Source organism: Callithrix jacchus, chromosome 2 (assembly GCF_049354715.1).
Source record: "Callithrix jacchus isolate 240 chromosome 2, calJac240_pri, whole genome shotgun sequence".
NCBI lineage: Eukaryota > Metazoa > Chordata > Mammalia > Primates > Cebidae > Callithrix > Callithrix jacchus.
In genome coordinates, this window is record NC_133503.1 from 20310552 (window position 1) to 20322554 (window position 12003).

The 12003-nt window shown below is 45.1% G+C and overlaps 1 protein-coding gene across 4 annotated transcripts in view; it reads right to left on the reverse strand.

The window, feature by feature from the left end:
* ADAM19 (ADAM metallopeptidase domain 19) overlaps positions 1-12003 on the reverse strand; it is a 98828-nt gene that overhangs the window by 81969 nt on the left and 4856 nt on the right. For 2 of the 4 annotated variants that reach the window (XM_002744097.7, XM_035283385.3), the window contains exons 2-3: positions 11791-11876; positions 5884-5954 (exon numbers count right to left, since the gene is read on the reverse strand). The exons of the other annotated variants lie outside the window; for them this stretch is intronic. In XM_002744097.7, the coding sequence (XP_002744143.3) occupies positions 5884-5954; positions 11791-11876 (157 nt within the window). The remainder of the gene's footprint in view (positions 1-5883; positions 5955-11790; positions 11877-12003) is intronic. 4 annotated transcript variants of the gene reach the window in all.

Consider the following 12003-nt stretch of genomic DNA (forward strand, 5'->3'; position numbering starts at 1 on the left):
TGGTTAAAGAATGATATCCTTTAATTTCTTGAGCCATGTGTATTTTCAGTGCAATGTAATCCATATGTCTGTGATTCATTTAAATGCAACTTGGTGAAGCATGGTTTACTAAGAGCACTGGGATACTGTCTAAGCCTTTCTAAGCTGCTCTTTGATCCAGGAAATTGAATTTTGCCAAAAACAAATGAAGCTCCTGACAAGAGAGGGGCAAAGAGAGCTGTCTTTTGTCATATTTAAGATGTTAAAGCCTACTCTTGACCCAAGAGGAAGCTGGGATGGTGGAGGTGGAGAGAGCTCCACTGACTGAGCCGTATTCAGGGTTTTGCTTTGGGTCTGGTACATGTTTCTACCAGGCCTCCTTGAAAAAGAAGTGCAGGAATAAGAGATGGCAGCTAATTTGTCCTGTGTGTTGCTGAAAAGTTCCTTTCCTACCTGCTAATTCTGCCCTTCTTCATTCCACCAGTATTATGCAATCCAAATTATATAATGGACTTGAGGGAAAAATGAGAATGTTATGGAGCACTGAAGGACTGTTAATTTTCCAGATTGTAGCTTGATTTCCAGGACAAGAAAAGCCTTCTCCTCCCCTATGATAACACTGAAGGACTGATAAGAAGTTAGCGATAGGAAGAGAGATTAAAGTCAGAAGTACTGATAGGTATTAAAATCAGTAAACCTCTAAATGCTGCATTCTGCCTTAACAATCGCTGTTCCCCAGGTGGTTGGGAGGTAGACATATTCACAAAAGAAAACAAACATCCATTCTTATTAGCTAAACTTGAGCAAATAGGATCTCTCTTTAGCTAACTGGGCTGGAGCACAAATGGATGGGGTGAGACCAAAGGACATCTCTCCCTTTCTCAAGCCATCACCATTTGGACTTGAGGAAGGACAGTATATTGCAGAGATGAGAGTCCTAGAATGTGTTTAAGACCCTAAAAGACAGAAGTATATGGCCAAAGAGCCTCTGGGCAAAGTGCCTACTAGTTGAACTGCTCATTTGCTTTTAAGGTGGCCTTGTGATGGAGTGATCCTGCTCACTAGTAACGCCGCCCAGAGAGCACACAGGAAGCTGGTTGAGCAATTCAGTGTGCCTTCCTCTTGGGAAAATGCCAAGAAAGGAGAAGAGACAGCACCAGGGCCCACACAGCCCTAGAGATGTTCATCTCCCTGGTTGCCTATAGCTAAGGAGGATTCCATTTGGATTCAGCAAATATGGAGGAATCCATTTGGATTGTCAAATATGGTTCCTGGGTTGGTGAGGTTGTCTCAGGACATGGAGGAAAGTACATGGAGAAAAAATATGATTAATGCCTCCACTGTGGGTTGTGCAAATCGCAGTCTCTAGTCTCTGCTCTGTAGTTTCCCTTCTTGTATTTTCTGTTGCCTGAACCAGCAGATCCTGACCTAGAAGTTCAGCCATCCCCAACTTCAAGGTCTCATAATTTGGGGCACTATTTCCTTCTATCCCTCTGCCCGCTATTTCCCAGGATGTTTCCACAGGCAGAGCAAATTTCCTAAGGCAGAGACTTCTTTTCCATTTTTCTACTCACACAGCGTCCTTTAAATAGGGAGCGTAGGAAGAGCATTCAGAGCCTATCTGGGACCAAAATCTGCATTTTACAGATGAGAAAGCTGAGCCTCAGGGGAGCTGGCTGGCCTGTTGACCAATTCCACATCATCTGTCTCTGAGGTCAATGCTACGTCCACTGTACCACAATGCCTCAATCACAAGTTTCTTCAAACAACAGCTATGCACCAGCCTTTGCAAATTATGTGATTACATGTGTGTATAAACATTAAACATTGTAATAAATACTTTACTGGAGCAGAGGACTGTCTTCATGACATCCAGTTGAGTTCAAAAAAGGAAGTTCTGGAACAATATGTCTGGCACAATAGTATTACTGCTCTTCCCTCCCCAACAAAAATAGCAGCTTCTGTGTGACTGTGTCTGGATGTGACTGTGTCTGTGAGGATCCACGTGCGTGTTCTTGTACGCAGAGAAAAGGTCCAGGGTTTGCTCACCAAACAGCAGTGGATTTTCCTTGTGGGAGGGAAACTTCCATTCTTTTGTGTTTTTGGAACTGCTACATGTTTTACAATGAGCATGCTTTGCTTTTGCAATTTAAAAACAGTGAGTAAGAAATTATCATGGCTAACATGAGCTTGGAATACACACCAGGCACTCTGATAGGTCCTTTACATGTACCATCTCATTTCATTCTCCCTGTGGCTCTATGACATGGGACTGTATTACACCCCAGATTCAGAAACTGAGGCTTAAAGAGGCTACAAGGTAGTAAGTGGCAGAGCTAGGATCTGAACACAGGAATAACCGATACAAAAGCAACGCTCAGATTATCCCGAAAAGGTCACTGTTTTTCACCTACACTCAACGGAAAAAAGAATGTGTGCCTCTCACAGGATGTCATCCCATTGCTTCAAAGCAGAGAAAAGGCTGCCGGCTGCCGTGCTACTGTAAGACATCTCAGTGAGTCTGCTGCCTGAGCCGGAGCTCCCCCCTCCTCTCCTGGCCCATACCCCACGCCTTTCCATCCTCACCATTCTTGGCGATCTCTCCATGTGTGAATTCCATTAAAGGCTTGCTCACTGCTATTTTGGGCCATGCATTAACACGTGGGCTTTGATTTGATGGGAGAAGGCCAGACTCGGCAGGATGATGAAAAAGAAATTTAAAATGTCCTCTCCCTTCCCTCAGAGTCCCAGAGCCCTTGCTCACCGCTCCTGGGAGACCTGAGAATCCAGTGTATGAGGAAATGTACAGAGGGAGAGTGGAAAGCTTCAGAGTCTATTAGGGCTTTAAACGTGGCTGTTCCCTCTTCTCAGAACTGTCATCTCTCAGCTGTCTATATAGTTCACTCCCTCACCTCCTTCAGGTCTTGACTCAAGTATCAGTTCACCAGCAAGGCCTTCCCTGCCTGCCATTCAGAAACAACAGCTCCCGTTCTACCTCCACGCTCCCCCGGCCCCACTCCCTATGTTCCTTTGTCTCCTGCACAGCACCAGTCACCCGGCAGATGGTGCATTCACTTGTCTTCTTACCGTTTCCCACTAGAATAGAAGTTCCATAAAGGCTGAACTGTTTTATTCACGGCCTTATCCCCAGTACCTGCACTGTTGCCTAAAATGTCACAGGGCACAGTAGATGAAAAACAATGAACAAGTTGATCAAGATGGTTAAGAACCAGAGGTTGAGAAATGGCTTGGCCCAGGGCCTCATTTCCCCCAAATATCATGAGATTACAGTGATTTGAAAGATCAGCCCACTCCAAAGCTGTTTTGAATCCGGACTCGCACACACCATGAATGAGAAGGCTTTGGGAAATAAACACACTAGGAAGTCGTGTGCAGTTGGAGTTCCGCTCACTAACACATGTTCAAAACAAAAAGCCCAGTTTGGATGAAAATAGCAGGAAGCGGTCCCCCAGGGACACCTGGTGAGTTCATATTGCTTGGCTCTGCTGCTTCCATTTTTACCAACTCTTCTGCCTTCTGCCAACTCAAGGAGGCCAGGAACCACATCCAACCCCATGCTGCTCAATGGGAAATGAGAGCTGCTCTCGGAAAAGCAGATGCTAGAGCCACAGCCACGAGCTCTCCTCGGGAGCCTCAGTGTGGAACAATAAAAAATCCCAACAGTGGCTGGTCACTCACCATGTGCTCTGCAAGCACTTCCTGCACCTCACCTCATTTATCCTCACAACCATCCCATGGGGCTGGCCTCATTACCCTCATTTTACAGACAAGGACACTGAAGTTCCAGAAGGTTTAGCCATTTGCTCTGGGTCACATTCTGTAACTCTAGACTCACACCAAGAATACATATGATCCTAGTCTCAGCTCTTTCATTTGCTTTCTGGGTGGCCTCAGACAAATGCCTATCCCTCTCTGAATCAAAATTTCTGCATCGGTAATTTCGGTGTTTTCTAAGATCATTCCGTTCGGTGTTTTTTAAGGCATCTTCCTACTTTAACTTCCTATGGTTTCTAGCCAGTGTTTCAAAATCGGAGCGAAGGATAGAGACTTGAGTCCTGACACTCCTGCTGGGCCAGCCAACTCCTAAAGATTTTCCCACAACACCGACACTGCCACTAGGGCTGACCAGAGGAAGCTGAAGGGCCACAGGCTCTCCTGGGGCAGAACAGGAGAGATTAGACGCAGGCAACAACAGGGAACATTTAGTCTAGAGCTAATGGGTTGGGTCCATGAGAAACAAAGGCAGGTCCCAGAGAGATACAGTCAAGAACAGACCCTCTTGGCCGGGCACGGTGGCTCATGCCTATAATCCCAGCACTTTGGGAGGCCGAGGTGGGTGGATCATGAGGTCAGGAGATCAAGACCATCCCAGTCAACACGGTGAAGCCCCGTATCTACTAAAAATACAAATATTAGCCAGGCGTGGTGGTATGCGCCTGTAATCCCAGCTACTCAGGAGGCTGAGGCAGGAGAATCGCTTAAACCCAGTAGGCAGAAGTTGCAGTGAGCTGAGATTGCGCCGCTACACTCTAGACTGTGTGATGGAGAGAGACTCTGTCTCAAAAAAAGAACAGACAAAAACAAAAACAGACCCTCTAAGGGCCTTTACTTGTAGACTAATGGAAGACAATGAAAGGAAAAATCCAGGCCGGCAGAGGCTGCACTGTCGGGGGACGCAGCTGGCCTGGTCTGTTCCAGGGACCCAGGAGAGAAGAAACACAGCCTAAGCTGGCTTTACTCTCAAGAGGAGAGAAAGAAAAATGACTGTGATCCCCACCATTCTGGCTTCCCGAGGCCACCATGTGCTGGAGGCAGAAGAAGGATGTGGACGAAGCCCCATCACTGCACATCACTACATCACTGCGAGCTGTATTTTAACCACACTCAGACCACACGCATCCTCCTTTGCAAGTGCCCATAAAGCCCAAATTTGGAATAAATTATATTCTCCCTTTCCACTCAAGCCTAAAAGCCATTCCCATCCTTTTGTATACAGGAAGGTTCTTCATCTTTTCTTGGCAGTGATGCGTTTGATTACTCATCGGCTTCCATGGGGTTCTGGAGGCTGCCAAGGGGAGACAGGCCGCTCTCCAAGCCATGCAGCCTTATCTGCAACGTCTGTGGGGCAGAATGAAAAATGGGACAGTCGGTGGGGAAATACCAAAGGTTTTCAGAGTCCCTCGGCCAAGTAAGGAGAAGTCTTCACAGCTAAGTAGATGGGGAATGGCCGAAAAATGGGCCACAGACATAGCCACGCATTGTGTCCATTCACTTCCTCCATCACATGAATCCAGATACGACGGCGTCTGATAGCAAATCAATGTGGAAGTGCCTCTGAGCCAGGCCACCACCCGAGATGAATGAGGTTAGGGCCGATGAAGCCAGGAGACTGCTGACGATGCCCTACTGGCGAAATCTCAAATGCGGCTGACCCAGAACACATGGAACAATCTGAGTCTGAGGCGCCAAACCCCAGCACACCCTGTTTTGCTCGCTCCTCTCTGCTGTTTTCCTCTAATCTCCTTCATTTCCTGCCACGCACTGGGCTGGCTCTAGTGAGGCAGCTGCCAAAGACCTCCGGTCCATCCACTCCGGTAATCTCACACACACACAGACCTCTGTGTGCCCGCAGTGAACTCCAGGGACCCCCAAAATACTGCCTAAGGAAATCTGAGCAATACACTTAACAGTCCAGCAATCTCACATCAAGTCAAGAGGCTGTGGAAAGGCTCTTACTGGGCAAGATGCTGCCTGAAAGGAGGCAAGGACTGAGAGCTCGGGGTCAACTCCATTAACTGCTTCCTTCCAGAACAGCGACACCTGCGTCCGGCGTTGACACGGAAGTTATTTGTTTCATTTTAGACAAAGGAGGAGTCCACTTACTCATTCTTCTCCAGGTCCAGGATCAGTTCTCGCCCCTCAGCCATTACCCTGAGCTCAGCTTTGAGTGGATGCTAAAAGCAACAACAAAACAATGTCAGTTCCTAAAAGCCAGCCCCCAGGCGCCCAGGGTTGGGCACAGGCTCTAGCACAGCACTCCGACATTGATCCACAGGAATTGAACGAGCAAAGGTCAATTGCATTTCCAGCCCACATGTAAAATGACCTCAATCCCAGAATCACCGAAATCCTTCCCCCATCTGCTTTCTCCTGAAAGGCATAGGAAAGAAACTCCAGGCTGCAATGTGGTATAAGTGTACGTATGTGGTGTGCTGAAGGGAAACACTGGAAAACATAGTCTCCAGCAGTAAATGCTCTGCAGAGTCAGTTCTGGATTCAAGCGCCAGCTCTGACACCTGCAGTCGTGTGAAGTTGGACATGTTGCTGAGCCTCCCTACGTCTGTTTCTTCATGTATGATACAGAGATAGTAATAGTCAACTTGATGGGGATCTTGGAAGGATTGAGTGAGATACTGAGCATAAATAATGTATTACAGTCCTGGTACATGGCAAGCCTCGATATATGTTGCCTATTATCTTGTAAAATACTTGGGGATCCTCTTCACAGTGGGTTCTTATTTTATTTTGCCCCTCAGTTTGGAAAACCCCAATCATCTCAGAGGAAGCAACTAAGAGATCCTCAAAGTAACGTTTCATAGGCCAAAAAGTATATAATATTTTACACATAAACAGTTTGCTAGTGGCCACAGGTGCTATACATCCAGAGTGAATCACTTAAGATATACCAGTGGTTAATAAGCACAAAAAATATGTTCAACATTACTAATAAACCACCTCCTCACCTCCAGAAAAATAACTAAAAATAATACGGTACCTTGAAAAAAAATCAAAGTGCCAGAGGTTATCTAAAACTAAATCACGATGCACAATGCCCACCGTAAGTGGGCACTCACAATCCCCACCGCTGAGAATTTAAACTAACAACTCTGAAAGATAATGACAGTATGTACCAAGAGTTTAAAACTGTTTCGACTCAGCAGGGCATAGTGGCTCACGCCTATAATCCCAGCACTTTGGGAAGCCTAGGCAGGTGGATCACCTGAGGTCAGGAGTTCGAGACCAGTCTGGCCAACAGGGTGAAACCCCGTCTCTACTAAAAATACAAAAATTAGCTGGGAGTGGTGGTGCATGCCTGTAGTCCTAGCTACTTGGGAGGCTGAGGCAGGAGAATAGCTTGAACCGGGAGGCGGAGGTTGCAGTGAGCCGAGATCGCACTACTGCACTCCAGTGTGGTGACAGAGCAAGACTCCGTCTCACAAAAAACAAAAAAAGGAATGATAATGAAATGTAAGCTAACTGTCCTAAATATAACCTGTGAGAGAACACTTAAATAAATGATGATCCATTCATATGACAGAACAGTGGATGATGATTAAAAGCAGCAACTTCAAGTAGTTGTTGAATTATTGAGAAAATGTGTACAATAATCATTAGTCTTAAAGCCTCAAAATTTAACACTGAGTATTTTATTGAAATACACTTTGCAAAGGGAAAAATGTAGAGAGAAGTAAGCCTAAAGGTTACCATAGTTACTCTAGGCAATGGAATCATGAGTTAATGTTTTTGAGCATCTCTCCATATTTTTATAATTGCTTTCATAGTTTAAGAAAAGAATGGTTATTAATCTCTTTCTACCTTATTATTATGGAAAATTTCAAAGAAACTTAAAAACCAAGTCATAATAAACCTCCATACTTCAACAATTCAACTTAAAAGGCTACTGAACTTTTTTTTGAAGAAATAAATTATTTATTTAAAACAAGATATTTACATATTTAAAATAGGACAGATTCTTTGGGGTGTTCTAAACATATGCTCTCTACCTTGCGACCAAGGAACTGACGACTCTTTTTTGAGGCAAGGTCTTGCTTTGTTGTGCAGGCAGGAGTGCAGTGGCACAATCATGGCTCACTGCAGCCTCAACCTCCCAGGCTCAAGCGATCCTCCCCACCAAGCTCCCTGAGTAGCTGGGACCACAGGTGCATGTCACCACACTGGGCTAACATTTTAAATTTTTTTGTAGATACTGGGGTATCACCATGCTGCTAAGGCTGACCTTGAACTCCTGGGCTCATGTGATCCTTTCACTTCGGCCTCCCAAAGTGTTGGTATTACAGGTGTGAGCCACCTCATCACCCAGCAGATAAATTGTTGAAGTCCCTTTCAATCCACAAAAGTCATTGCTAGAGTAGAGCTTCTAGCCCTTCTAAGGTTGACCTCAAAGTTTAGTTTTTGAATGACTGAGAAAGCAGGTCACCTGTTCTGCCCCCTCTGGTTAGAGGCCTGCCTCATCTAAGCACAGTCCCCCTTCTCACTGAAAACCCCACTCTGCATTAGGATTTGGGCATTTCTGACACTTTGAGGTCACCAAGGGTTCTGATGAGATCTGAACATTCCAATCAAGGACTCTTGGGCATCCCTGATGATTGCCTAATCAATCTTATTACCTCATCTCAAGAAGGAGCATTTCAAACCCACTGGAGTAGGAAGCTGGGGAAATGTTTGACCAACAACTTTCACTAAGAGATTCACTTCTGTTTGTCATGCCCTGATTCAGCTCTGCCAACACTGGTTGTGGATTCTGTGCCACTTCATGGAGTGTTTGAGCCAGTGCCCTGCCCAATCACACTGAGCATCAGGGACCCAGCCCCAAGTGGGCATTTAAGAAAGACTACATAGCAATAGAACTATAGAACTATAGCAATTCCCTCATCCAAGAGGTAGGTGACCATGTGACAGCCCCCACAGAAAATGAATACCGCCCCAAACCAAAGCACTATCACCTCTCCCTCAAAGAGACACATGCTGCAGCAGGAGTAATAATCTTTTTTTTTTTTTTTTTTTGAGAGCGAGTCTCTCTGGAGTGCAATGACTCGATCTCAGCTCACTGCAAACTCCGCCTCCTGAGTTCAAGCCATACTCATGCGCAGCCTCCCAAGTAACTGAGATTACAGGTATGCACCCCTATGCCTGGCCAATTTTTGTATTTCTAGTAGAGATGGGGTTTTTCCATGTTGGCCAGGCTGGTCTTGAACTCCTGACCTCAGGTTATCCCCCCATCTCAGCCTCCCAAAGTGCTGGGATTATAGGGCATGAGCCACCATGCCCAGCCAGGAGTAGTAAACTTTATTTTTATGTGGGTGACCCAAAAATAATTCTCTCTATTCTGGAAGGTACTCAGACACTGATATTTAAAAAAGGATGTTCCCTGTTTCCATGGGGCATTTCAAGCAAAACAATGAAACAGCATTTTAAAATCTAGGAAGCTTTTCTGTACAGCTCTACTGATGAGCTTTTCTGATGTAACTCCACTCTGCTAAGAAGGGGCACCGTCAACTCTCCTAAGAAGTACAGGGAACTGACCGACCATTTATACCTCTCCTGGGGATGGGTTAAAAATCCCTTCTCCTTCAGTCTAAATAGATTTTCAGCTTCATAGGATATTGGAAACCTGTCCTATATTTGCATCCCCTTTAAGATCTAGTACAATATTTAATATACAGTAAGTGTTCAGTTAATGTTTAATGAATGTGAGTTTTAAGTCAATGATGAGAAAAAGAGAAGAAAAAAATGTTTAATGAGTGAATTAATTACATAAATGAGAATCAGAGGCGCAGGTGAAATCCAGCCTCTAGTCTCTCTCTCTTTGGCATTCATTCATTTGTTCATTCGACAAATATTTCTGGTGCCAGGCACTGTGCTGACTACTCCTACAGAATACAATGACCCATATGCCGGGCAGACAGTGGTTGAGAACAAAGACAGGATCCCGTCCTCTGCTTTGTTCTCAGGTTCTTCCTGAGGATGCCCAGCATCCACATCTGGAGAGAACAAAGAAGCCTCTATAAAAAGTAGCAGGTCCGTTTCTCAGGCAATATGAATAGATTGCAATATCCACGATTGTAATTGTTCAAAGTAATCTGCTCTAGGATGACCATCCATTAATTTGCCGAGAATTTTCCTGAAGCCATTTTCAGCCTCTCCTATTTTTTGATGAAATGAATTCCATGTATTTACTGCCTTAAGGACAAAATGTTACTTGCTTTTATTTGTCCTCATTTTTTTTTTTTTTTTGAGACAAGGTCTTGAACTGTCACTCAGGCTGGAGGATAGTGGTGCAATCATACCTTACTAGAACCTCAAAATCCTGGGATCAGGCGATCCTCCCACCTCAGCCTCCCAAGTAGCTGGGACTACAGACACACTGCTAGGCCTGGTTAATTTTGTTTTATTTCTTTCCTTATTTGCTTTCCTTCCTTCCTTCCTTCCTTCCTTCCTTCCTTCCTTCCTTCCTTCCTTCCTTCCTTCCCTCCCTCCCTCCCTCCTTCCCTCCTTCCCTCCTTCCTTCTTTCCTTCCTTCCTTCACTCCTTCCCTCCTTCCTTCCTTCCTTCTTTTTCTTTCTTCCTTTTTTTTGCAGAGATAGGATCTGAGTATGCTGCCCCAGGATAGTTTTACACTCCTGGCCTCAAATGATCCTCCTGCCTCAGCCTCCCAAAGTGCTGGGATTCCAGGCGTGAGCCACCACACCTGGCCTGTTGTAAAATTTACCCTTTAGGTTCCCTGGTAAATCCAAGTTGGAGCCTTTTTGGACATGTCTGCCTTACTCTGGCCAGAGCTTCAAGGATCCTGGACATTTATCCTTTGCACTTATCTTTCCAGATTCAACAGCCACAATGTCAGGAGTCTTTCCTTACACATCTCTTTCCTGCTGTAATCTTGTCCTGTATGTTGCCCAATAAATCACAAATCGTTTTAACCCAAAGAGATCTTAGAAAACAACCCCTCTCCCCAGCTTTCTTTTCTCATTATTCTCTCTAAGCCCTATTTTATAAATGAGTAAAATCTACACTTTAGCAAGTGGTAGATCACAGCTGGTTACTGGCACACAACAACCCACAACTTCCTTTCTTGCTCTTTCAGTCTCACTTGAGCTGTAAAAACCAAAACCACAGTGGGGCACAGTGGCTGACGCCTGTAATCCCGGCATTTTAGGAGGCCGAAGTGGGCGGATCACTTGAGGTCAGAGTTCAAGACCAGCCTGGGCCACATGGTGAAACCCCGTCTCTATTAAAAATACAAAAATTGGCCTGGCTTGGCAGTGCACACATGTAATCTCAGCTACTCAGGAGGCTGAGGCATGAGAATCGCTTGAACCTGGGAGGCGAAGTCTGCAGTGAGCTGAGATCATGCAACGGCACTCCAGCCTGAGTGACAGAGTGAGACTCTGACCAAAAAAAATCAAACAAAAACCAGAACCACAAAGAATATGCTAGATGCACTGGTCCTCTCCGCAAGAACAGGACAATGATTTTTGTTTTCTTCCCAATCTTTTTGATAAAGCCTATGCATTTTCTTGGTGTTCTGATCAGAAGAACCTACTGGATTTAAGACTCATTCCCCAGTACTAGGTCTCTATCCTGCCTCTTACTAAAATAGTTTATATTATTATCCTTTTTCTCTCCAAGTACATTATTCCATCAAGTAAATGAAGTATGTATTATGCAGAGCAAAAATAACAATGACAATATTTAATTAATTCCAATCAAGGGTAAGTGATTTCTGTGACACCAACACATTTGCACTTAGCTGGTGTCAGCATTCATGTGAATTTTCATTTCCTCGACTAATAGCAGTTGGAAGTGTTCTGGAAGTTTGTCATACAACGAAGGAAAGTCCTGTCTGTGATATCCAAAATGGGCGCCAGAGGATAGACTAGAGCTGGAAATAGAATTAATGGTGATGGCTGGGATTCCAAGGAAGTTGAGTAGGTAGCCCAAACCTCTAGCTGCCAACTCCTGCCAATGTAAACGAGAGCTTTTGAGTCTTACCTGTTCTCTCACGGGGCTTTCTGAAGTCTTCCACTGAGGTATTATTAATTCATGCTGCAGCTGGGGGCTGCCTGCCCCACTTCCTCCTGCCAATACAAGATGCAAAACCACTGGAATCCCAGACCGCTATACCCCAGCCAAGCCACACATGCACTCTCTGTGAGCTGTCCCTGCACTGGGTCTTTAGAAGACTTGCTGGATTCCAGCTCTTGG